The following is a 27,730-nucleotide window of genomic DNA, read 5'->3' on the forward strand; positions in this document are numbered from 1 at the left end:
TACATACATTGGGAAGATGATATTGATCATGGAGTATGAGCATGCAGACAGATAGCATGCAAATCTGGTTCAAGGGAAGACCACGTGAATTTAGAATCCATTTGGTAGATAAGTTCTAGAAAGTGGGCTGTGCTCCGTCTCAACCTGCATGTGGCCATTAGCCGGTCTTCTTCCACTGATGGCAGCCTCCAGGAGTGGATCCTTGATAACAGGGAAGTTTATTCTGGGAGTTAAACATGGATGTTCACTGGTTCATGTCACTGGTATTCTCAGCCTCTGGATGAGTTTGGTCGAGGCATGCATAGTAGCTATGGAGCACAATCACAGAGTGTAAGATTAGGGTAGGAACTTTTTGAGAAAAGTGAAGCAGGAGAAAGAGGAAGCATATAAGTCCTTCTCCAGTGTTAAGTGCAAGCAGATGTAGCTCATTTAGTGCATGGTCCACATTTGGAGAGCAGGCAAGGCGCACTTCCATGCTGTGTGGAGGAGGCAGTGTGTCCTCTCAGGCATCCCCAAGCACTCTGGACTCCCAACTGGTTCTGGGAGTACTCACCTGCAGGAGGAACTTGCAAGGCTTATCAGTTGTCTTCAGCACTCCTGAGATTGGTGGGAGGCTGGGGCTCAACACTTCTTGCAGGAGAGAGCAGCCTGTGGCTTGCCCAACAAACACTTCTTTCTGTAGCCTAAAACTGTCATTGAAACTCTTGATTGCTATGAAAGCATGCCACTCATACATCTTTTTCATACTGCCCCATGGTCATTGTAATTTTCAGCACCAAGTATGGCTGATAGCTGCTTAGAAATTCAATTCTCCTCCCTGCCCCCCCCCCCCAAAAGCCACCTGGGAAGGGGCAAGGGCTTTAAGTCTGGATGGAGGATAGTGATCACTTAAATCATTTGCAAGAAACAATTTAGATAATTTATCTGAATAGAGAGATATTCACCAAACGAAAGTCTTCTTGTTTGAGTGGTCTGTTTACATAGTTCATGGAAGAGTTTCACTGAGTGTAAAGGGGTTAGCATTAAAGAACTTCCACACAAGTCTACAAAACACTTAACTTTGTGGTTCATGAAGTTTCATAGCAATCAAGAGTTTCAATGACTGTTTTAGGCTGCAGAAAAAAGTGTTTGTCAGGACTGCTTTCCAATTGCATTTTCCAGAGTAAGTGGATTAAAAACCCAGATGGGATTCCAGCCTACACACACATAAATGACTCACAAGAATGAATGTAACTGAATGCAAATAGTTGGGTGGGTCCATATGCAGGAGCCAGATGTGTTTAACAACTAATTCTTGAAAGAGATGAATGGAGGAGGCATGGAAGTTTAATATAACATGAAAAATTGCTCTATGCACCCCAAGTCTAATTGCTTATACTTTTGGGCTGCTTTAACATTACGCAGTACCAAGTCACATCCCCGTGCATGTATCTGTATGAGATCTGCAAATAGCTGCATGCACATGCTGTAGATTTACAGGTACATGATGTTACATGTTTTATGCATATCTGTGATCATGTGATGTGTGATGTGTGAAGCAACAATAACAGCCTAATCTTAATCAACTTCCCAGTGCTGATGCACTGGACAAACATTCCATTACCTTGAGGAGACCCTTGTGACACCCCCCCCCCCCCGCAGGGTGCAATGTCATCTGCATCAGTGTGGAAAGTTAATTAGAATTGGGCTGTAGGAAGTCTTTCTTGTTTCTGATATTCTGAAATAGGCTGGCTGTTATTTAGTCCGTACTGCCATCTATTGGACAGGATCACAACTGAATTGTTTAAGTGTATCTGCACGCCTGAGCAGATCCAAGAAAATATGTTGAAATGAAAATTACTTTTGAATTTATTACCTGTATTTCTTTGTGTTGAGTCTTTGCTACAGAACTCCAGTTGGAGTTTGGCATTTGGAGTTTGGAATTTAGATCCACTAAGACCTTCGATCCCCTACTCCTAGGAATTCCGTATCACACCAGACTCTCTCATCAAAGGCCCTTTCTGATAACTGTCATGTCCCTTCTTCCACTGCAGTCAGTAGACCTTCGTAATGGTACTTACTTAAGACAACATCATACCTGTATTTTAAATGTGTTGATGATAACACTGAAGTCTTCCCCTGCTTTGACTAATATGAAGTATCACCACTCACAAGTTAAGATTTTCCTTATTTAAATGTCACCATGTACCCTCCAGATATTATGGGATAAGGCACCCCCATGTCTGCCTACTCCAGATGCTGGCCCTACACTAATCTTGAAAGCAATCTTATCTCTCTGAGACCCCTTCTAACTACCTTTCTGCTCAGGGCCAGCCTTGCCATGCAGCAACTTGAAATGATCACATGGACTACCACCCTTGGATGATGGCAAGCAGGCAAGCCCCCAGGCCAAAAGTCCATTGCCCTTACAGAGCAGGGATGCTGGTCTGTTGCACTTATTGTAAGTAAAGGTAAGGGGGAATGGGGGAACTTGCTCTTTCACCCACCAGGCGGCATGCAGGGTGTAATTCAGGCACCGTGGGACATGCGATATCCCTGTTTCTGCTGCTGTCTTTAATGCATTCCTTGATGTAGTGTCCTGGAATCAACCCAATAAACAGTGGTCCATTCCCACCCATACCATGGTTCCTTTACCAATTTTTCCTGCTGTTTCATGCCTTGACATGTCTTAAGCATGACCAATATATCTGCAGTGGGTTTGGTGGTGTCTTCTGCTTGGTTCAGAAGGACATTTGCCCAACTTTACCAGTAGTGGACCTCCCCAGCCCCATGCCCTGGGGCAAAGATCAATGATGGCGCTTCCTCGCAAGATGCTGTCCCCTGTGCACAAATCCACCCCCCGCCCACTTACCTGGAACGCACAGAGCCTCGTGCGACTCCGGGATTCTTCAGGGCAGTCTCCTGAAGCTTCCCTGACATGTTAAACTGTGCTTCCAGCAAACCAGAAGCACAGTTTCAGACTGCGTTGGGAACTTCAGAAAGGTTTCTAAGTGGTCCTAGAGGTGTGCAGGGCTCTGTGCCCAGGGCATTTGCCTTTTTCATTTAATGGCAGGTCCACCACTGTGCTTCAGAACTAACAGCATGGACCAGGATGAGGGGACAAGGTGAGGTGACCTTCAAAATGGGCTTACTTATCTGCTCCCAAACCTGGCCTGATATGTCATGGAGTAGTGAGGGGGGGGAAGAATTGACGTGCTGGGACAAAATTGAGGGGCATGCCAGAATAGAAAGAGAAGAGGAGTGAAAGAGACTAGAGGAAGATCAAAAGTGCAGGAGAAGGTATTGGGAAGAGGAAAAGGAAAGAAGTTTTTAACTGCAAAGGAAGATAAAGAGGAAATGAGAGAGAGAAAGAAAAGATGAAACGGGCAGATACTTAAGTTGGTTTTTAATTCTGTCAAGACACATTTTAGGCAATAAAAATCTACAAAATCTATTATTACAGTTTTAATTCTATTTCAGAATAGGTTTAAGCTCAACATGCAACATGCAAACCAATCACACATGCATTTTAAATGCATTTATTTATTTATTTATATTCCACTTTTCTCCCCAAAGGGCACCCAAGGTGACTAACAATCAAAATTAAAATACAAAACAAAGTAAAATACAATAAACAATTAAAAGTTAAAGAACATTTAAAAACAAATAAAACATATGATGATAACTCAATAAATCATTAATTATATTAATTAATGATAACTCAATAAATCTTTCCCTGCTTTGGCTAATGTGAGTTATCAACATTTACAATTTATGATTTTTCTTATTTAAATATCACTACATGCACTCCAGGTAGTATGGGAGAAGAAACTCCCACTACTATATATCCCACCTGTGATAAAACCAATGTGGTGCCATTAAACAACAAAAAACTAAAATGTCAATGAGTCAAATGCCTTTTGAGTTAAAAGGTCCTCTTCAGCAGTCTTAAATAATGAAACTTTATGAAATGAAAATGCTTCAGTCTCAAGTAACACTATGCTATCTTCTTTTAGATAGCATAGTGTTACTTGAGACTGAAGCATTTTCATTTCATAAAGGTTTTGTGGCTTTGATAAATCCCAAAGATAAGTTAGAGTTTGAATTTTATTATATGTAAATAGGGAAGGGCGAGTCCGTTAAGCTATCAGGGGTGCACACTCTGCTGACATTGTGCAATGACATGGCAGTATTAGAGACTGGCTGGTCATTTCATAAAGATGGGGAGTCAAAAAATAAGGTCTAGGAAACAACTCCCCCTCCCCAAAGTTGGCCTGGCTAGATGCAAAACAAAGGCCACCATCAGAATGAATTTGTTAAAAGTGCCTGTGTGTGGACCATCACTGGTGTGCACAGCAATGGTTTAATCAGAAAAAATGATAGGTGTTCCTTCCACCCCAGCTTGTTTGCTTCACACTGCTAGTTCCAGAACAACACCTTTTGCAACTCCCCTGAGATCCTCTAGTATAGTGGTTCTCACATACTTAGCACCCGGGTCCACTTTTTACAATGAGAATCTGTCAGGACCCACTGGAAGTGATGTCATGACCGGAAATGACATCATCAAGCAGGAACATTTTTAACTATCCTAGACTGCAATCCTACCCACACTTACTCAGGAGTAAGTCCCATTTACTAACATTGTTAAAAGAATATATATAGTAGCTTGTTAAAAGTACAGGTCTGCAATATTTCCTCAAATGCAGTCACATACCATGATAGCATCAGGGCTAATATATTAAAAATAAAATATTGAAATGAATGGGGACCCACCTGAAATTGGCTCACGACCCACTTAGTGGGTCCCGACTCACAGTTTGAGAAACACTGCTCTAGCAGCTTGTTCTCCCTCGGGGACCCATGTATGGGATTGCATCTTCTGTTCCCAGCAGTAGCCTGCACACCAGAATCCTAAGGAAGAACATGCCTAAGGATGATTCTTCGGTGTCATTGGGGCATGAACCAAGCTGGCAACGATGATGCCTAGATCACTGATGGTTTGTTTGAGAATGCTACCTAATGTTAATTCTGTCACATTTGTTAAAACCAACACAGTGATTCCAAAAAAATAATTGCAGCCTCAATAAAGTGACTTTTGTTGTCTAAACCTAATCTTTCACTTAAAAACAGCTTTCAAGTAACATTTTGCTGTAGGTGTACATTTTATGGACTTTGTCCTTCTGCAAACAGCAACTAAATAGTTGCTGTCAAATTCATCCCTTGTGTAACATCTCTAACTCCTGCAATTTTATGAAAGGAGCACTTCTGATGCATTTAAGCTAAAAAGTTGATGGTGATGAAGAACCAAAAACCAATATGTAGTTCTCGATCCACAGGCTGAAAACATGTTTTGCAAAAGTATCTTCGATACCAAAAGAAAAAAATTGACCGCAGGACTTGCGGACTTTGAAACCAGATAGTCTTGGAGAAATGTCCATATTACCCTACTTGTTTTTAAAATGCTGTCAAGATACTGTCAACATAACATAGAGTTACCAAAGAAATGCCACACATTGCCTGTATCACAATCCTGAATCTGTTTTTAAGGAAATTAATGTCCCCCAAAAAGTGATCTTGGCACTTTGGGACACTTTTAACTCCCCAGAAGCTCCTGTGCAGGTTCACTAGTGTAAAAAGCTGCTGAGGCATCATCTATCTCCACTGGGGCCATCAGGCTGTTTGCAGTGTCAGCAGGACAGCAAAGGCCTCCCCACCAGCACTGCCTACTCTCCAGGTGTTGCAATGTGCCTTATGGTATGTTTGTAACAGCCTTGCCTGACGCAGGGACTGCTATGCTGTGTATAGGATTGGGATGTCAGTATAATAAAGCAGCTTTTCATGTTCATTTGGATGCCATGTATCCCCAGGCTTGGTTCTGAGTAAGCCTATTCAAGCACTATAGGATCTCTCTAAAAAGCTTTTAATTTGTGAGAATAAGTAATTTTTATTACATAAATGAAGATTAAAATCAGTGTGCAATGCTATTGTTTCCAGTATTTCTTAATCAAAGTGTATACCAGCAAAATTGGGTTAAACAAAGGTGATTAGAGGCAGCAACGGGATAGTAAATTCTAGCCAGGTTTGCTTGATTTTATAAAAGGTGAAAAAGATAGATGTAGCAAAAGTGTGACTCTAAAATGATAAAGACAATATTATGGACCCTGGAGAACTGAGGGCTTGCAAAATTGTGTCTAAGGAACACTTCTCCACTAGATGTCACCACTGCACAGCATTCAGGATTGGAACACAAAGGATGGGAAGAAAGAAGGATTGTATAAATGAGGTCAAATAACCAACCTGAAAAAGGTGAATAAGGCAGCACTATAGGCTAGCAGACACAAGCCACTTGGGCTTCTACCACATATACACTTAAATGGAAGTTTGCCCCAATAAGTGCAGTGGAACTTGCTTCTGAGTAAACCTGCATAGGATTGTGCTATTAAGCAACTAGATTGAGTTAAGTTTATTAATTGCAATAGAACGAAATAATTTGTGAGCAAGAATGCTGGGTAATTAATTTATTTCTATCAGTGCATACAGCAATCTGGCATAAATAAACAAGGTAGGTGTTTTACATGCTCATATTGATATTGTTCCTGATTCACCTGCAAGCAGAAACATCAATAGGAATTCCCATGTTGATACAGAAGTGCCCAATTTTAACCCATTATCATGGACAATGGGGTAATTTTTGGACAGCTTCCTCAGAAGCATGCAACAGTATGGGCTTATGGGAAGGTCCTCTTTTTTGTAAATGAACCCCATTTGTACCTTTTTATAACATCAGGGCCCGATCCAGACCGGTTTGCGCCTGCACAGTACTAGCATGCAGTGTCACAAACGTTGCATGCCTGCAACACTTACTGCCAGGCCAGTGCAGGTGCTGGCTCAGTGCAAATCCATGCTGAGCCAACACCAGTTGGAGAACAGGCAACTGCTGCCCAGAGCTCCAGGCAAGTGCCAGGTGGCAGAGAGGTGAGTGGGGGTGTGGGGGGAGGCGTTCCAGGCCAGGGGTGGAAGGTGGAAGGTGGGGCAGGGAGCAGTGTAGGAGGGGGGCAAGACTGGCAGAACTGAGCTCCACCAGATCCATAACCCTATGTCAGGCCTCCCAGCCTACTTCTGGTGAGAAGATGATGGAACTGATATTTTCAAAAGCATAGCATGATGGCTGATGTGAAAACCCTGATTGTATTGTTTGGAATTTTAGCATTACACATCTGAGTGCCTTTCCATCAGGCACATGCTTTATATGCAATGCAAGTATGTGGGAAGGTCATCTGAAGTCTCTTGTCAGCAGTTTCAGCTTTCCAGCTGTGCTAATGCCACAAATAAATGCATTAACCCTGTCTCATACCAGAACCAGTAGCAAGACACAGCAGCTTTTATGAATAGCTAATATGAAAAAGAATAATCTTGTCTTTGTGGCTTCCTAGATTTTGGAGGAGAAGTGTGAATATTTATATACCAAGAGATCTTTCATCTATTAATCCAATTTGGTGTCAGATTTATTTACTTATTGAATTTATTGATCGCGTTTCTACCTGACACCGAAGGTAATGTACAACTTTCTAAATAGATTTAATTTCTTAAAACAAATTCCCCCTTTCTCTGTCATGTCAATCAGCTAGTCTCTTAGGGCAATGTTTCCCAAACACTGGGTTGTGACCTACCAGTGGGTTGTGACCAGATTGCTGGTGGGTCATGAAACTGACAAGCTGCTAGCAGACAAGGAAAAGGCATTGAGCCCTATGGAAAGTGAAGCTGAGCCACACGTTTACTCATGAGTAAGCTAATGTGCCTTGGCTCTTATGAAGGCTAGACGAAAGGGAATGCAAGGCCACCAGAATGGCCTGATCTGATGAGTATGGAGCTCAACAAACACTCCAGAATAAAAACAGAGGCTTGGTGAAGTAAAAAAATTTTTTAGTTTCATAAATCTAGGGGGGTCCTAATAGAGTGTCATTTTAAAAAAGGGGTCCTGGTGATAAATCATGCGAAATCCCATGAGTGTGCTGGGGGGGGGGGGATATTCTGTTTTCTGCTAAAAAAAAAAAAAAAAAAGCTAATGACAGAAATATGCTCTAATACCATGCTACTCAAATTGTGGTCTCCTGGAGCTCCCTTCCAGCTTCTGAGTTTCCCAAGGTTTGCCATGCGACTGAGAGTGCAATCCTAAACTGTGCTAGTACAGCCAGCCTGCATGGCATCCTACGCGTGTTAGGAGGTGGCTGGACATAACCTCAGGGTAAGGAGATATTTGTCCATTTAAAGCCCTAGCAATCCCTATGGGCTATTCAGATCTGCGCCAGCTACTTAGCTGGCGCAAAATCAAACAGCCCATGTAAGGGTTCAAGGCTTGGGAGCAGGGATAATGATTGGGCAGGTACTGATCCTCCCTCTGATCCCTGCCCAGAAACGCCCCTCCCCACCCTCAGAATGCCCTCCCACCCCCTGCTATCTTACCTGCTGCAGCCGGCACAAGGACTGGATCTGGCACCAGCAGGCCACTGCACATGCTGGTGTGGCTGGTTCATTTGCAACACTTGGGAGCCAGTGTAGGTGGCCTGCACTGACTCAAGTGAAGTATAGGATTGGGCAATGTGTACCAAGCCTTGCCAGAGGATCTGAGAAGTCAAAATAAGGCACCCTCCCCCCCCCCCATGTTCCACAAACTGGCACGCTATGCGGTTCTGTGGCACACTGGGGAAAAAAATTGCCCATCTACAACAGTGGATCTTTTGAAAAGTGCTGCTCTACTACTGTAGAGGAGGAGCAGAGAGCCTTGAAAAGTTTTTCAAAAAGAGATTTTTGAGAGTTTTTCAACATTTGTGGAATGGTGAAACCAAACCTGCATTCCTTTCTCCTTGTTCTAAGTAGTCTAAATAAATTGTTCTAAATAGTTATATTCCCCCAAACAGACCAAGAACTGAACTCCTTTTCTGATTTGCAAGTTCACTCTCCTTTGACAACAAAGTCCTGGATACTTGATAGTAAATAAAGGATGAAATTGGACTTTGAAAATAGCCTACATTGTTGGAGGGAATTCCATTAAAACACAAATCCGGAGCCCTGGCTGGGGGAAAAAACCAATAGAGAATTTCAGAGAGAAAGCAGTGGATAAGCCCCCTTCCCCCCCTCCTACAAATTCCATGTACTGCTTTGCTGAGGAGAAACAACAGCTGAAGGTTCAAGATAAGAGGTGGTGATGAGTTGTGTAATTCCACCTGAGGCTCCTGCTGGAGTCCACTATTTTGAAAAGTAATTAATGGCAATAAAACATTCTGCAACATAATTATGTTTATATCAGGGCACAATCCTAACCCCTTTTGTCTTTCCAGCTTTCCAGCACTGATATAAGGGCAATGCAGCTCTGAGGTAAGAGGACAAACATTCCCTTACTTTGAGGAGGCCTCCGTGAGTGACACCCAACTGCAGGATGCAGCACATGTCCCATTGGCACTGCTATGCCAGTGCTGGAAAGTACTGACATAAGGGGTTAGGATTGTGCCCTCAATATATAATTCCTGGAAAAGTGTAAGTGACTGAAAAATCCTTTTAAATGATGAGAGAGCTTTTCTTGTCAGCAATGCTTCTCAAAGACACAGGGAAACCTGTTGAGATCTGGGACAGTCCAGAATCTGGGAAGCCTTAACAAGCCTTAACAAAAACAGGCACATCCAGAAGGGTAACGGAATAGTTCCTGAGGAAGTTCCCGCCGTCAAACACTTCGGCAGTGTTGGTGTCCATCCACTTCTGACCTTCTTTGGGCAAGTAGATGTCTCTTTGGCTTTGGCCTTGTTCTGTTATGGGGGCAACAAGTAACTGAAATTAAAAGGGAAAAACAACAACAATAATATTCTTAAGGACACTTCAGAAGAGAAAATATGCACATTTTATTCATATTTTCAAGACATAGGAGAGCCCAATTATCATGCAGGGATTGAGTGAAGCTTAGCACATAAGAAAACCCTCAGGCAGAACTCAGGGGAGGAGGCAGCTATCAGGGGTGGGAAGAGTGACCACAGGGGAAGGAGGAAAGGTGGAGACCAGGTGCAAGGAGAGGAAGTGGAAAGGTGAGGAAGGGACTGGACAACAGGATGGAAGGAGAGAAGACCTGGAAGAAGGAGAAAAATGGGGAGCCTATGGGGTGAATAGGCAAGAGAAAAGGAAAAGGAAGAAGTGTTGGGTCTACAAGAGGGGGTGTTGTGGCAGATGCAGAAAAGGTCAGCCTCTCCCATGGAGTCTTTGGATGAGACCCAGGGAACAAGGTTGCAGAGAGCCAAATGCAATCCCCACAAGGGATTGGGCAACCTCGGTGGGCAACAGGTGACATGGGGGCTGCAGCAGAGGGGTGAGCACATAGAATGGCTTTAGTACTTTGCCCCATCATCATTCCAGTCTCAACTGCATGTGGGACATACACACTTTTTAATTAGGGGAAAAAATTCCATTTGCTTTCAGTCATTAAAGCTGCAAAAACTGGGAAGCAATTTAATTTCTTACAAGTAAAAAAGGCAAAACTTTGTCATATTATATAGAGGCTCCCTGGAGATTTTCCACAATGGCTCTGAAGACTCTTATCTGTTACAAAATGCAATCTATTAGAGAATATGACCAACTGCGGTTATCAAACTTCTTTGAAGCTATTCTTCTGCAAAGATAAACGCCTCTTAGTACTGTACTTTAACCTTAGTTCTGATAAGATTCATTCAAAGGGTTGTTCCTTGATAGATTTTTATTATTACATTTGGCGAAACAGAAACAATCCTGCAAGTTTGTTCCTTTTGGTGCCTTCAGAACTATTTAGAACAGTAGTTCCCAAACTGTGGGTCAGGACCCACTGGTGGGTCATAAGAACATAAGAACAGCCCCACTGGATCAGGCCATAGGTCCATCTAGCCCAGCTTCCTGTATCTCATAGCGGCCCACCAAATGCCCCAGGGAGCACACCAGATAACAAGAGACCTGCATCCTGGTGCCCTCCCTTGCATCTGGCATTCTGACATAGCCCATTTTTAAAATCAGGAGGTTGCACAGGTTTACAACCTGATTTTTGGTGGGCTGCCAAAGGATGATGGAAAGCTCAGATAACTAATTGCCTCAAGTCCTGAATCTATTGAAAAATTAGATTTGTAGCTGTTAATTACCCTGCAAAGACCTGAGCTCCTTCAGTTTGCACGAAAGTTGAGCTCCTGCAGTTTACAAGTATGTGTAAATATGGAGATATAAAGTTTGAGGGTCTTTTTCTGGTTATTATTACTTATAAATAAATAAATGAATAAATATAGATAACTAAAATATCATTTCTTTCTAGAACTCCTTTTAAAAAAAAAAAAAGTCTGGTTAACCTAAGTAGGTCCCAACAGAGTGTTTTTTTTTTTTTTAAAGTGGGTTCTGGTACTAAAGAGTTTGTGAACCACTAATTTAGAACTTCAGTCTCTGAAAAGACTCAGCATGGAACTAAATATTTCAAAGCAAACATGGGTTATTCTTTGCAACACAGATGCCATTAGCCTTCAGAAAAAAAGGCACAGGTATATCATCCTATCAGCATGGGAGACTCACAGGTCAATCCTTTGCATGTTTAATCAGAAATAAGTCCCATTGTTTTCAGTGGGGTTTAGTCCCAGGAAACTGCGCATAGCCTTACACAAGCATGCAGGCTGCTGTCCATGCATCTGCTGTGGAAGCAGAAGCACAAATGAATGTTTATTTATTTAAAACATTTGTATCCTGCCTTTTCTCCCATAAAATGGGATATTCAAGGCAGCTAACAATAAAAGTTAAAATACAACATTTCAATAAAATGCCATGAATGTTCACCCACCCCTTCATCATGGCACTTAACTAAAGTGGCTGGATGTGTCTGTTTGGCAGAGATATACGTCCCCACTCAGGATCACTTTGTGGTGTGTATGACTAGTTGCATGTGACTAGAGGTAGTGTGGGGCACAGTATTAGAAAGTCACAGAAGAACTTCAGAAATGAACCACTGAACTTCTCAAAGGGTTCTCCTGGAAGTCTCTGAATGTGGGACTGGAAACACTACTTCAGTTCATATATCACCATACAGGTGTTGTTACCTGGTGCTCTATTTGGCCGCCACAGACTTGCTTGAGACCAGCACTGATTCAGTGGTCCATGTGGCTGGCTCTCCATAGTGGCTATACAAAATGTCTTGGCAAACACAGTGGCTGTCTTTTCCTGGGCCACGTCTCCACAATCCAAATTGTACTTTTACATTAAGTACAGTGAGCCAACTTCAGGCTTATGGAATCTACTTTGCTTTTTACCTAAACACTAAGGTTCACCAACTGGGGTCAGGTGCAAAATAGCTGCTAGGAATGAAGCCAGGTACAAAATGGTGATTCAGGGGGCAGAGCCAATGACCTACTGCATCCCATAAGCCATACACTGGAATAACCTGCATACAAAAAGTAAAAATCTGCATTGAAGGGCTTGTAGCACAAATGTCTAAAACTGGCCAGCAGAGCAACCCAAAGTCAACCAGTTAAAATTCATGTTTTACAGATGAAAAACAGTGAGTGTGAGAGATAAGAGATTAACACAAACTCAACCATGGTATAGAATTTGTTTTACTTGCAATTTTATTTGATATATTGTTTAACCAATGAGAGTCAGATACCTTGCCAAAGCACCCAGAGATCGACAAATAGATCCTAATCAACCTTCAGCCCATCTCCAACTAACAGCACCAAACCAGGCATAAAGGAGACATCAGCTGGCCATACCCTAGGACAGGGCTTGGCAGTCTTCTTCCACATAGGGGCCAGACATCAGGTCCATCAATAGTAAGAATGCATGAATGTTCAATATATATGTACAAGCCTCCTGATTAGGCCACATTGCTAAGATGGGCATGGTGCGGAGAGATGCATGCCCAGACAGAGAATGATGCTCAAAGGAAGCTTCTGCCCTTGGCCTGCTTACACTGTGCCGAACAGAGATAAAATTACAAACTTGAATTATTTTTTAGGACTATTGCAGGTTGGGTGGATACATCTTTTTGAGATAAAGGGCCAGATGATTTTGGGTGGTGGGTTGGATGTGGCCCATGGCCCATGGGTAGCCTACCCCTGCCCTAGGGGAACTTGACAGCAGAGTTCTGCTATTTTCAGTATTTTTGTCAGACATACCACCTAATTTGAAAGTCTATTCCAGTACTTCTCAAACTTTTTAGCACCAGGACCCACTTTTTAGAATGACAATCTGTCGGGACCCACTGGAAGTGAGGATATTAACCTGGAAGTGATATCTTGGCTAGAAGTGACATAATCATGCAAGAAAATTTTTAGCATTCCCATATGAAAAATCAAATTAAATTAAGTAAGGGTGCAATTCTAACCAACTTTCCAGCACTGGCATAGCTGTGCCAGTGGGGGGTGTGCCGCATCCTGCAGTTGGGGGGCAGTCACGGAGGCCTCCTCAAGGTAAGGCAAAGTTTGTTCCCTTACCTCAGAGTTGCATTGTCCTTATGCCAGTGTTGGAAAGTTGGTTAGGATTGCAGCCTAAGTTTACAATAAGCATGTTTAAACATTTATGTAAAATAAAGAACCCTCCTAATCCTCCCAAGCAGTTGCTGATCTGTTTTTAAAAATCACCAAACAGCCCAAAGCCTCCAATCCTATTCATACTTACCCAGGAGTAAACCCCATTGACATTGACTATCGTTATATACAGAGTAGCCTGTTAAAAGTACAGTACTGGGTCCCTTTGGGGAGAAGGGCGGGGTATAAATAAAGTTGTTGTTATTATTGTTATTATTGTTATTATTGTTAGTACAGATCTGTAACATTTCTCCAAATGCAGCTGCATACCATGGTAGCATCAAGTCTAATAAATTAAAAATAAAATACACATTGAAATGAATGGGGACCCACCTACAATAGGCTCACGTTGCACCTAGTGGGTCCCGACCCACTGGTTGAGAAACACTGGTCTATATTGTTACATTATGTTCAACATCCACTGCACCATCTCAGTGATCCACCAAAAACTCCCCTAGCCCATCATTTAGGGATGAATTATCACAGTGCATTCGTTGTTTGATCCCCTCTTGGAACAGCTTTCTTGTAAGGAGCTAAGTGGACCACTCAAAAGAGGCATCAGAAACTTGAGAACAGATTTATTTTTGCCTGTTTTGAAAATTGAGTTCCAAGGAACCAGAGTGCATGAACATTCACAATTAAAGCACGAATATTCTTTCAAAATGCATGGAAGATACCTTATGAGTGATAGACTGGGGTTGTAGTATGAGTTCACACTTGTTTTAATTGGAATTACCAGGCGTTGCAAACAGAGTATAATATCTTTCGGGGACTGAACGTTCATCCCAACTTTGGCTCCAGGCCTCGCAGGAGAAACGCCTGATGATATTGGTCCAATCTTGAGTTAGCTGTATCTTAACAAAAGATCTCTTGTTGTTAATGTAAGCCATATTTCTGCAGTGGAAGCTGTCTTATTCAATTGCATGGATGGTTTTTCTACTTAAGTGGTTTTCAGAGAGGGTATATTTGATGGTATCTTACAAGCTCAAATTCCACTTGTCTGTTACCATAGACTAGCTTTCGATGAGGTTTACCATGAAATAAACTTAAAAAAAAAAATCTAAGAGTCAGTGTAGACATTATGGAGGTAGCCTTGTTTGCAGATCTTTACCTGAATTCCTATGAAATATTGGTTCCCAAACTGTGAGGACCAATGGCTTTCTGGGGAGCTGCAGAGACCAGCCAGAGGAGCTGCTGAATCCTTGTAAAAAGCCTGTCAACCTATACAATGTATAGGATTGTAGCCCTAATGTAGCCTCTTCTGCCAAGCCTTTGGGTTAGACCCAGGCAATAAGGTTGCAGGGAGCCAGATCCAATCCTCACAAGGGATTGAGCCACTTTGGTGGGCAACAATTGCCATGGGGGCTAAGGTATTCCAGGAAGCCCTGCCCAGGACTGCATCATAGGAGGAGGGCCTCCATGTAAGAGGGAAGACATGATACGTGTGGCCACAGGCACAAGCGGTCCCGCTGTGTCTCCCTTCACCCTGCTGCAGAAGAAATTCCATTTGTCCCAGTGGCCAGACCCGTCTCTTCTTGCTGATGCGAGAAACAAGAGCAGCATGGCCAGTCTAAACAAACATTGGGGAACCCTTTCTCAGATAGAAGTGCACCAACAAGAGGTGCTTTGTGGCATGCTGGGAAATATAGTGCTGTGATGTTCCTTGAGCCATGCCCCTGCATCAAAGCAAAAACTACCAACCTCAGCAGCACTTGAAAAGGTTAGCAACACTGAAGAAACCTAAAATGACCAAGCCCTTTTGCAATGCATATTTTTGAATTGCCAGGTTCTGGGAGGAGGGGGCATCTGGCTGAGGGAGGAAAGTTAAAACACAGCTAGGAGTTACTCCTTAAAGGCAAATGTAAAGGCTGAGATTGTGGAGGTGAGCAGGGCAATTTTGCACTCGACTTATCCATGGGCTTTGGCAAATTCCCTGAATTTTGCGTTTGGAATTTGTCCTCGATTTATCTATGAGATTGACCTATACATGAGTATATGCTGTAGCTCTATGGCAGAAACTTCAACTTCTGAGGTCTTAGAAATGAATTACCAGAAAACAATGTGTTATTGGGTTCACATTACAATATTTTCACAATATAATAGTGTCTCTGGAACAATGACCATCATAAAGTGGAGGTCCACTGTATAATATTCCTTGCAAGCAGGGTTCTACAACCAGATCAGAAAGTTAAGTTTCTGACATTCTTTGTGTGTCCTTTTTGCTTAAATGCTTAGGTGCTGGTTCTATTGGAGCTGCTCTGACTAGCTTTGGAAGGATGTGAAGACACGACTGATAAACCAAGCACTTGCTTCCGGCCCTTTAACTATTATTTGTTGTTATTTCTTATTTACATACCACTTTTCAACAGAAAGCTCCACAGAGCAAAATAAATGACAGAGATGGCTTTCAGTGCCTAAAAGATGCCAACAAGGATGCCAACAGTTACTGGAAAAGGCACCATGCTGAGGTGAACAGGTACAGCTGATAGGCAAACTACACAAGGTCATCATTAATACATGGCTTTAGTACCTTGGACACAAAGACTGGACAAACCAGGGAGACACGACAAATTCATGGAGGGCAATCAATGGCTATTAGTTATGACTGTGTGCTCCTTCTAGATCCAGCAGCAGTATGTCTCAGAATAGCAGGTGCAGGGTAGCAAAGGTGGAAGAAACGCATGCCTTTCTCTCCTACTTGTGGGCTTCCAGAGATAGCTAGTGGGTCACTGTGGGAAACAGAATCCTGGACTAGAGGGGATCTTGGCCTGATCTAGCAGGGCTTTTCTTATGCTCTCATATTCTTATAAGACAATGCACCATTGCTTTGATCAGGCAGAAATATTTGGGTTTTTTTTTATATTAATCATATGTGAAGCTAATACAAAAATACTTCAAACAATTTAATATTGGCTGTGCCTGAAATGTAACTGGAAAGGGAATCAAAATGTTAATTGCTCTTTCATCTCTTTCCAATAGCTTACTAAATGCTTATTGATCATAACATGAATGTAGGCCACAATTGCCTTATTAATCTAGGCCAGGGGTGTCCAAACCCCAGCCCTGGGGCCACTTGCGGCCCTCGAGGACTCCCAATGCAGCCCTCAGGGAGACCCCAGTCTCCAATGGGACTCTGGCCCCCCAAAACCTTGCTGGAGCCCGCACTGGCCTGACGCAACTGCTCTCAGCATGAGGGCGACTGTCTGACCTCTTGCGTTAGCTGTGGGATGAGGGCTCCCTCCACTGCTTGCTGTTTCACATCTGTGATGCAGTAGCAGCAGTAAAGGCCAGTCTTGCTTTGTTCAAGGCCTTTTATAGGCCTTGAGCTATTGCAAGACCTTCATTCATTCATATAAGTCCCACCTCTAGTATATTAATTTATGTAAATTTATTCAAATTTTAAATGCAAATTAATTTTTTCCCCCCCCGGCCCCTGATACAGTGTCAGAGACATGATGTTGCCCTCCTGCCAAAAATTTTGGACACCCCTGATCTAGGCAAACAAGATTTGAGGTAGTTGGAGGCATCATCGGTATGAGCATCTCATAGAAATCAATGCTCAAATAGTGTAGATAGCTCCACCCATATCTTCTTTTGTGCCAACCAAAGGTATCTTGAGAGAATGGGCTGGGCTGCAAAAGCCTTAGACATTCTGTACTTTTATTTGCATTTCTCTCCCACCCTCCTATTCCCAAGATACAGGATAGGCTACCAAGTGCTACTATTACTGATGCAATTTTACAATAATTGCTGCAATCCAATGGGTTCTGGAACTACCCACAGCTTCACATATGAAGTGATGCCCCAGTTACTTTTAGTGAACCCCTATGAGATCTGAAGGGTCTGCTACCTCCCTCAGCCTCCACCCATGGTTCATCTGAATGACTGCAGACTTCACTAAGGCTTCACTGAGGAAGCCAATTTCTTCACTTCCCCAGATCCTTTTGGGAAAAGGGACTGTTATATTGGCTATCTTCCAGTTCTCTGCTAAGACGACTTATTTTTTGAATTTGTTTGAGTTACAGCCTATGGTTAGGCTGTACTTGTGGAAAATGTGCTCTGCCAGTGCAGCCCAACCATAGGGTTGTAACTCAAAGACTTTTGCTGTCGCAAAAGTACCAAAAGTGCTTTGTGACAGTGTTACTAATATGCTGTTACATCAGAAAGACCAGCATGAAACAGCATGAACCAGCAGCCTTTGGGATACCTGCCAGACCAGATAAGTCCAGCACAGGGGCGTGGGGGAGGGCAGGGATGGGGTGGAACAGGGAGAAGATGGGTTGGGCAGATTGGGCCCAGGAGAGTTGGAATCAGTCGTGCTGGTGAACACTGTATACTAACCTCCTTTCCTGGCCTGGGATATTGCTGGTGCAGGTTCAATTGGACCCATTGCAGCTGCTGGGGCTTACCCTGGGGCAAAGAGACAAATGTCCTCCCACCCTGAGGAGACCTCCAGCGGCCAAAATTCCCCCCCCCCTTCCAGGGATACAGCACAGCCTGGAAAAGCATCGCTGCATTACCACATGGGAATTTAGATAGGATTAGGCTGTTAACAGATGAAGTGATTGATATTTGAGGGGTTTTTCAAAACTCCTGTGTGAATGCCATCCAACTTTAGTGGCTTTTTCCATTGTAATCTAGCAGTTTGTTCCAAAATTACATCTTGGCTCAACAGTTACACTCCAACAAGAAGGCAAAGATTTCTCCTCAATGTGTTTTGGCATTGTAGTTGCTACATGGTTCAGACACTGTACAAACAGTCATGTAGTCAAGTTTCAGGTTAAAATGGCACAAGAACTTTCGAAATCTGCAGAGAACTAAATTGTCAACATTCCAACGCAAATATGAATGTCACGGAAAAGTATTCAATTCCTTTGATACTTGCCTTTGTTCTGAAACATTCTAGAGGAGTATTTCTTACCTCATCTCCTATGAGAAATTCATCATCAATCGTAAAGGTGATTGATCCTGTGGGACTGAGCCACCACACAGGTCGAAAAATGGGATACCCCAAGGAGAGCCACTCTTTGCTATACTTTTCAATGAGAGGCACCACCAAAGTCTTATGTTTTTGTATATAGTGCAGGGTGAGATTTAGCACCTGGAAGAGAGGATAATCAGCATATCATCTCTGTGAATGGAAGATGTCACAGGAAAACAGGTCTTTCAGCCCACCAATATCTTTCCAAAAGGGGACAAGAAATACACAGGCAATAAATCCTGACAGTTATTAATACACACAACAGGCACTTTGAGCAAACAGATGCTGTAAGTGGATAGAGAATAGCCAAGAAAATATGAACTTCATGGCATACTGATTTCTTCAATCTATTCCAATCTCTTGTCATTAAACACAGATGAAAATCCTTTTTCTGATTTTATCACCACCACCATCAGTATCACTTCTATAGCAGGTATATATGGCAGGTAAATTGAAAAAAAAGAAGCTCTGGCTACACTGTGTAATTTGCTTTCTCATCCTTTCTCTCTCCTACTGTGTCTCATTAGTCAAAGGCTAGCTGTTAAGTGCCTGGGGTTTATAAAAGAATCAATCAGGCATTAAAGAAGTGAAAAAGCAGAAAGCAAGGCCAGCCCATCTATGAGGCCAACAGAAGTAGTTGCTTCAGGCAGCACATTGACGGGGGGGGGGGTGCCCACCTCTGCCCCCCCCCATTCCCTGGATTGTAAAAGGAAGAGGAGATGGAGTGGAAGAAAAAGAGTAGAGGAGGGTGGTGGGCTAAAGTATCTCTCCTTCACGCTTCCCCTTCAGCTCTGCCCTCCTCTTCCTTTTGCAATCCAGGGTGTGGGAGAAACAGAAGGACATTGTCAGGTGAGGGGGCAGCATTTGGTGTGTTGCCTCAGGTGCTAGGAAGTCTTAGACTAAAACATGCCTAAATGATGCTTCAGATTTGCCACAACAGCAACAGTTGGATTCCTTGATAAGCCCCTGTTGTAGAGGCTATCTGGCGTCCAATATGCTAAAGCAGTGGTTTCCAAAGTGGAGGGTGACTACCCACCATTGGGAACAAAAATTGGGCTAGTCCCCCTTAAGGGGAGTGGCCCAGTAACAGGTGTCCTGATGGCACCACAGTGATTGCAGCACTGCAGGAACCCAGGGGCTTTCCCCCTTACCTGGGGGGTTCTGCTGGCCTTGTGGAGGATCTGGGAGGCCTGCAGCCCCCTCTGTAGCCCTCCCCAATGCTGAAAATTGCTCTGTTTGGGGATTTGAGCACACTTCCAGTTTTCATGCAAAAACTGGAAACGCACTCCGATCTCCAAACAGAGCAATTTTCAGCATCAGAGAGTCCTTCAGAGGGGGCGTCAAGCCTCCCAGAACCTCTGCAAGGCCAGAAGGACCCCCTGGTAAGGGGAAAAACCCCTGGGCTCCTGCACCCCAGGCCCCAACCCCTCAAACACTCACCTGTGGTTCCAAAATCCAAGTAGGACTTTGGGAACTGCTGCTCTAAAGAGAATTTTTTGCTCACAGTTTCCAATCCAAGGAATGCTCACAGTCACAGTTTAAGATCCATAGATATTATAGTGACAGTACATAACAGTGTTTTCCATTAGTTATATAAAATAGGAACTGCAGCTCTTTGTTCAAGTATCAAATATACTCTTCAAGTATCATATTTATGGGCAGCCCAATCTTAAGAAAAGTCTCACACTGCGATGCAGTCATGCCGGTGCAGCACCTGCTGCATCCAGCATGGAAACTGGGCCCAGTGGCATAGCTAAGGGGATGCAGGGGGGTAGCAACTGCACCAGGCAACAAACTCTAGAGGGGCAACAACCTGAGCTTGACAGTAGTGGCAAAAATTGTGAAAACCTTGGTATGTACAAATGACCATCTTGTTATATATCATTGCAAAGGTAATTTAATGCTGAATGCAATTAAACAAACTGAATCAAAATATCTCTGTCCTAACAATAGTTATAGCCAAATAACCAGAAAACAAAAACACAACTGCCATGTAATAAAAACTGGATTTTCTTAACTCAAAACTGATCAATGAGACTGATTGTTCCGACAGCCAATTAGGTGTTATTATGATACAGCAGGGAGACAATAAGGTGTTAATATCAGGGGGAGCTGCTGGGGGCGGAGGCAGATTTTCACTTTTTTAAAAGCCCAGGCGTGACGTCACTTCTAGGGAATCATTTTGAGCTTGGCAGCAGGCTACACAATCATTAGCTATGCCATTGCCTGGGCCTGATCCGCCCCCACCCTCCCCAGTCCCATAACCCCTTTCCCACCCTGTTCCACCCCCCACCCCTCACTGGGCTGTGGAGCACGGACTTGTTCCGGCAGGGGTAGGCCTCCGACTGGTGGTGGCAAGCTGACGCCAGCCTTATTGCTGGCACAACAATCCTTTGCACTGCTGCAACATGCCTTACAGCACATTGGCGATAGTGCATGTCCATACCACTGACAATAGCCAGCTTAGTATTGGGCTGTAAGTGACATTAGATACTTATATACTGATATTGTAGGCTTCTTTTTCTTGATAGGTTCAATAAATATTTCTAGAATTGGAGGTATTTGAGAAGCTGATAACGCAGCTGGTCCAAATTTAGCCACAAACAAGTGTTGTAGATATTGTTATTTAGCCAGAACTGGTAGATATATTTACTCTTCCACCTAAAACTGATCTTGAACAATTCATTGCTCTACAATGAAAAACACTCTGTCCAATTCTTCCACAAAAAAGATTTCCTTCCTATTTTTGGTTCAGGATTAGCCCAAAGTGTTAACTTGGCATGAGTAACTATATCAAGTTTATACTTCCTAGAAATTGTGGTCCACAAATATCTGGCTAAAGAAATTGTATGGTATGGTATATATGTGTGATCTCTATCACAGATCTGATTCTATATCAGTTCAATAAGGACAAAACAGAGTTAAAAAACAGGATGCTGGAAATCCACACAGAGCAGGAAAGAGGGTATATCAATGTAGATAAAGAACTTGAAGTTTATGTAGTCCTGTGTTGCACTCTGTGAAGGGCAGGCGTTACATGGTTAGTGCATCTAGGTAAATTTCACTCAATTCCTTTCAGTTTCTAGGATCTCCTGCATTTGTTATATGTATTGTTCATCTAAAGAACACTTGAATTCCCCCCCCCCCATGGTAATCTGGCCTTTAATTAAATTCAAGATTGTGAGTGGAAGTGGAAGTCATTCACTTTTCTGGGAGATATGAAGGAGATCAAACTTGACTGATCTATTCCATCTTGACAGGAGGACTGACAATAAGTTAAACTATGAGTAGACCCCTGTTGTCTCAATTTTTTGATCAAGTAAAAACGGGCAATAGGACATTCCTTTGGAAAACTTAAAGGCCATACATTTTTCAAAGATCTCTTGGAACAAGAAGGAATCAATTTGCAAAAATACTGGTTAGGCTTTGGCTCCATTAAAAAACACATGCAAAAGTATAAAGACATGCTTACCCAGTCATCACAACAGACCCATGGTGGAGTGCTGAAAGACATGACTGGAAGGAAAGTCACAATTTGGAGCCACCTGATATACAGCTCATCATCAATCAGAAATTCACTTGCAAGAGTTCCTCCTGTGCAGAATGTAAAACCATGGATGGATGAAAAGACAATTAATATAGGTATGGGATTTCAATCTTAATCGTAGCAATCTAGGGACTGCTTGACCAGATGGATAATAGCAGTAGCAGTAACAACTATAAGCATTGATAACAGTAAGCACTAATAAGCATTGATAATGCATTTTGTATGATCAATGCACTTTGCACGTATTATCTCAGAAATACATACAGAGTCACGTAAAGTAGGTCAGTATTATTATTCCTATATTCAAATAGAGAACTACGGCTGAACGACAAAGCCTTACTTAAGGACCAAATTAAAGGTGATGCAGATGATCTGTAATTAGAATCTCCTGCAGATATTTAAAAAAATTAATTAATAGGCCCATGTGACTGCTTTGAAGATAAGAGAAACAGTGTTTTGAGAAAGAGCCCTTTCCTTCTTCCTGTTTCCCTTTCCGACTGAAGCTGCTATGAACTGAGGAAAGGGGAAAAGACAGATATAGCATCTGTAATTGTCTTTTTACCACCACCCCCCCCCCCAGATATAAAAGCATCTTGTATGATTGGGGTACCAACCAAGGCACAGGAAAAATTCTTATGTAGTGCAGATTGCTCCAGGTATATAGAACTAAACAAAGCTTAATCAAAAGCATGTCATAATTCCTCTCATAATGCAGGGAATTGTGTTCTGGAACTTCTGGAAAGTTGAGCACTGTGCAAAACAACGCTATAGAATACATTGTTAATTTAATAGGTGGGTAGTGGTAGCTGATTGGCCCAGAATGCACTGGTCCCATTGGCTAGAATAGTTGTCAATTATACCAGGACAAAGAGCTCAATAACAAAACAGCACTAAAGGAGGAAACGTAATGGGATATTATTATTAAATATTATGTATTTCTATTGATGGTGTTTTGGAAACAAATATTTCCTGAAGAATTTCAAATAGCAAGGGAAAAATAGGGGGGGAAAAACATTTTAATTTATTGTGATGTTATCAGAACACAGCATTTCTGGCCATGCTGAGGCAAAACAATGAAATTGATGTGGTTCATAAACTTTATATGGCCACAGACTAGCTTCATATAAATTGTGTCACAAATCAAGACATAGCCCCAGCAAGTGAAATCTCTGAGATTGCATTAAACGTCCACAATCCCCTAATATCAACTGGGGAGGCTCTCTTGTGGGTCCTATTGCTTTATGAAGTGCAGCTTGCAGGGATGTGTGAGAGGTCCTTCTCAGTAGAGGTCCCTTTCCCTACCAATAGGGTAGGGCCTTCTCCCTACCAATATTTTGGAGACCTGAATATTTTGTTACCTAATGATTTTTACCCCACCTTCCTCCCCCTCCGCCCTGCCCAAGGTAGCTTACAATACATAATAAAATCACAATAAAATACATAAGATAAAACACCAGAATAGTTAACAGAACAATAAAAAGCAAGAGATTATAGTATAAACAACCCACAGTGCAAATAACTAATATGTGTATGGTCATGACATATAATAACCCATACAGGTGTTACTCCCTATAATGTCGACACACCTTCCATGTAGAAATACTGTCATATGTGAAGACTGAAAAAGTCACCAAGTGCCAAAATCAGTCTTCTTTGTGTCCCGTTCCCCCCATAGATGACAGGCATATGATCCTACCAGGGATCAATTCAAATTGCCATCTGTCTTCCCTGCTGCAACCCTGGTTCTAAACTGTGATGCTGCGTGATTTGTCTGGACAGGCAGAACAACCAGTTCACAGCAACCCGAGGAAAATGGCACTGAGCCAAACCCATTACAATCCTCAAATGGCAATGGCAGATTTGGCCCGAATGTCATACGGTCAGATCCGAGATAAAAGCATCTGTTCCTAACAGATTTGGAATGGCTTCACACTTGATGCTCTTAATGAGTGCTCATGTGGATCCACCCTGGCTCTGCAAGTGTATAACTCTGGCACTGCAGTAATCTTCCTTGTTCTTCTGACTCCCAGCTTCTAACAGAGATGACAAAGTAAGCAAAAAAGAGCCAGGTCAGTGACATCTCTTCTCAGGCAAGGAGCTGTTCTGTCTTGGACAAGTATGACACAGAAAGGACTTTTCTCACAGAAATGTGAGGAACAGTGAAATGCTTCAGGCCTCTCTAAACGTCCCTGCCTGTAAGTACAGCTGGTGGGAGGGAGCATTCGGAGTTGTAAAAAAGCCAAGGGGAGTGGATAGTCATTTGACGGGTCATTTCGAGTGTACTGTGAACCAGCTCAAAAATTACAGTGTTCCTCAAGCACAGACCACAATGAAACAGGTTCACTGAGGTGACTGTGGTATTTATGCCCAGTGGGTGTTATAAGCTACAAATGATGCTGGAACAACCAGCCAAACGGAACAAAAACTTTTCCTGACCTTGCCCATGCCAGGCTCCTGGTCCATGGCTGCCTCCTTCCAAGAGAAAACTTAGCATTTTGGCACAGGTTTTGTGACTACGGTTACCCATGGCGAGAAAGAAATTATCCCCAGATGACCAACAGGGGGAAGTTCTATGTACGCTGATTCGTTTCTTGTTTGCTGTTAACCTACAAATGATTAACAAATAATAGTTATGGGCAAGGGGCCTGGTAAAGATTTTTGTGGGCTAGCAACATCTGTGAGTTTAGTTCCAAATCAGATGTGTGCTTCATTGTGCCAACAAGGTGGGGGATTTATTCTAATGCTAAATAGCAAGTGGAAGAGGTTGTGAAACAGGACAAAAATGGCAAGAGTAGGGGAGCTTTTATAGTTTGCCCCACCAGGGTTTTGAGTTTTGCCCCCGTGCACTATTTTTAAATGAAAAAAGCTTCAATTGAAGGACAATAGAAAGCTTGATTTAGAAAGCTACTTCAGCAACAATAAGCACTCTCCCTCCCACGGGCTCACAGTATGCATTAGCTTAAAGCCAGGAAGTAAACCCATTTAGGGCACAATCCTATCCTGCACTGGAACAGGCAAACCAAGACGCTTGTGCTGTATCCAGTGCAGGATTGTGGCCAAGAGCGGCTCAAAAGTGGTAAGGGAAACATTTCCCCTTACCCCTGGGTAAGGACTGCTGGCCCCTATGGGTCTCCTTGGACTTCCACCACCTCCTGAGGTGGTGCAAGTCTGAGGAGAGCGGAGTGGCTTGAGGCCACTCCGTTCTCCCTGGGAACGGGGGTTGGGATCCGGCATAACCGCTGGATCCTAGCCCCATCTTCCACTCCCCACCTGCCCCTGGGGCCACCCATAGCCTGTCCTTCCCCTGCCCAGGAACGCCTCCCTCCTGCCTCCTTCCCGCCTCCCCCCAGCCTACTTTTTCTCCTTGCGTCAGCCTAGCCGGGCTGATGCAAGTGTTGAGGAGGAAGCCGGCATGGAGGTTTATGTTGGCCTCCACAGGCTGGCACTTCTTGGAGCACCAGCCCAGCAACCTCTCGAGGAGGCGCAAATGTTTGTGACCCTCCTGGGCCAGCGCAAGGGACTTACGTTGGCCCAAGAGTGTGTTTGGATTGCGCCCTTAGTTTATTTGCCTAACAAAAGTCCCACATTGCAATCCAGTGCAGGCTCTGTTGCATCCAGTGCAAGAGACGAGGCTGCTGGAGGTCTCCTCAGGGTAAGGGGACATTTGTCCCCTTGCCCCAGGGAAAGCTGCAGCAACTGTTATGGGGCAATTTGGATCTGCACCAGCAAAATCGCTGGTGCAAATCCAAGTGGCCTCGTATAGGTGGATCAGGGCCAGGAGGGGGGTTGGGATTCATCTGAAGCTTCTGCTGTCACCATGCCTCCTCCCGGGCCCAAACTGCCCATCCCTCTCCCCATCACCACCCTCCCCTGCCCAATGAAAAAGTATGAAAGGTTTTATCCAAACGCAAATGCTATCCTTAGACCCAGCAATCCAGTTGCATGCAGTTCATTCCTCTTGAAGATTATTTGTTTGTTTTGCAATTAACTAATCCAAAAGATTTTGGCATGTGATATGACAAGACACTACTTTATCTAGCTCGGTAGATCCTTAAGCGAGTTGGAGGTAACAACACAGTTTTGCTTCATCAGAGCAGAAAAGTGATAGAGGGAACAGGCTATTGTTCACTAATTTATAAGGCATGCATGCTGTAAATGAGAGCAGATGGATTTCCATACGAAATAATAGATACTGGCTAATGGGGAGAGGGTGAAGGTTAAAAGTTTTTATTAAAAACCTTGCTGCAGGCATCAAGAACCCAACTCCTGCTCTTGCTGAAAAGGAAATTGCTTTCCAAAACAGAATATTTTGTTCCGGAACAGTCTTACATTTTATCACAAGTGACAGCTCATTGGAAGAACAAAGAGCACAAGAACTCCATCTTCTCAGCAGGGAAAGCAAGATTTAGTGCTGGTTTATTTCTGTTGTTTCAAAATGCTATTAATATGTTTATATTTCTCCCCCAAAACTTTGTCTTTACATTCTTATCTCTTTTCTACTGTGAAGCTAATACTATACATATAGGCCTCACAAAAATACTTGCTTACCAGTCCAAGTCAGACTAGATGATTCTGGGTTATTGTCTCTTTCTAAAAACCATTTTGATTTATATTGGAGGTCACAGCATGGAGGAAAGATGAAAATTTCCCCCCACACAATAGCCCTGATTCAAATCAGGATTCCCACTCTACATAAACCTTAAGAAGCAAAGTACAGGTAGAGCCTCAGTATCCACAGAGAATTCGTTCTTGAATCGGATTAATCAAATCTGTGATTTTCAGCCCCATAAGCCCTCCGTAGGGGACCAGAGCAGCTCTGGTCCCCTCCAGAGTGCTTTCTTAAACCTGCAGAGGCAGCGCATGTCTCTGCGGGCTTCAGAATGGCTGCTTAGACACCCCCCCACCCCCCAAAAACGCTGTTTCCATATAAGGTATTCTGAGGCCTGGAGAAGTTTCCCTCAGGAAACCAGAAATAGCATTTTTTCGACTGAAACGGCCATTTTAAAGCCTGCAGAGGCAATGGGTAGTCATGCACTGCCTCTGTGGGCTTCAGAAAGCCCTCTGGAGGTCTCAAGTGGGACCAAGGTTAGCTCAGTGCAGGTCCGGGAGAGCTGCATTGAAGTAGATACGTGGATAGACAATCCATGGATATGGAGGCCCCACCTGTATGTGGGAAGATCTAATTATGGAACTCTGTGAAATGTCTAATTTGACCTTCAGTCCAACAATATTTTATTTGCTGAAAGCAAAAGCCACCACAAATTTATTTACTATCACTGTATTTGTGCTTATTGTTGTCGTCTTTAATTTCAAAAGGAAAAGTATTCTATACCACATACAAATATATGATATACCTGTAATATACTACTGTAATATACTTTCTTGCTATACTATACCAAGAATGCAATCAGTTCAACCAATCTGGTCAATTCAGTCCAGGTTTCTAAAATTACTTTCACAGAAAGGCAAGGAACATACTCTGGAAACAAATCTAAGGCAAATATCAACACCCTTAGTTTTAGTAGGTTCAGTGTTTGGAGCGAGTATCTGACATGACACCCTATGCTATCCAGCAACCAATGCCTTGGCATGGATGGGGCAGGGGAGAGGAGTCATACAAATTTCTTGCATATTTATATTATACAGTTTGGGGAT

At 43.0% G+C, this 27,730-nt stretch overlaps 1 protein-coding gene across 1 annotated transcript in view; it reads right to left on the minus strand.

Moving 5' to 3' along the window:
- Positions 1-7,927: 7,927 nt before the first annotated feature.
- The window catches only part of LOC136644091 (SITS-binding protein-like), a 41,172-nt gene continuing 21,369 nt past the window's right edge, over positions 7,928-27,730 (minus strand). Inside the window, exons 8-11 of the mRNA XM_066619618.1 lie at positions 22,001-22,122; positions 18,469-18,648; positions 9,637-9,801; positions 7,928-8,020 (exon numbers count right to left, since the gene is read on the minus strand). Of these exons, the coding sequence (XP_066475715.1) occupies positions 7,928-8,020; positions 9,637-9,801; positions 18,469-18,648; positions 22,001-22,122 (560 nt within the window). The remainder of the gene's footprint in view (positions 8,021-9,636; positions 9,802-18,468; positions 18,649-22,000; positions 22,123-27,730) is intronic.

The sequence above is a fragment of the Tiliqua scincoides genome, chromosome 1 (genome assembly GCF_035046505.1).
Source record: "Tiliqua scincoides isolate rTilSci1 chromosome 1, rTilSci1.hap2, whole genome shotgun sequence".
NCBI classification, from domain to species: Eukaryota; Metazoa; Chordata; class Lepidosauria; order Squamata; family Scincidae; genus Tiliqua; species Tiliqua scincoides.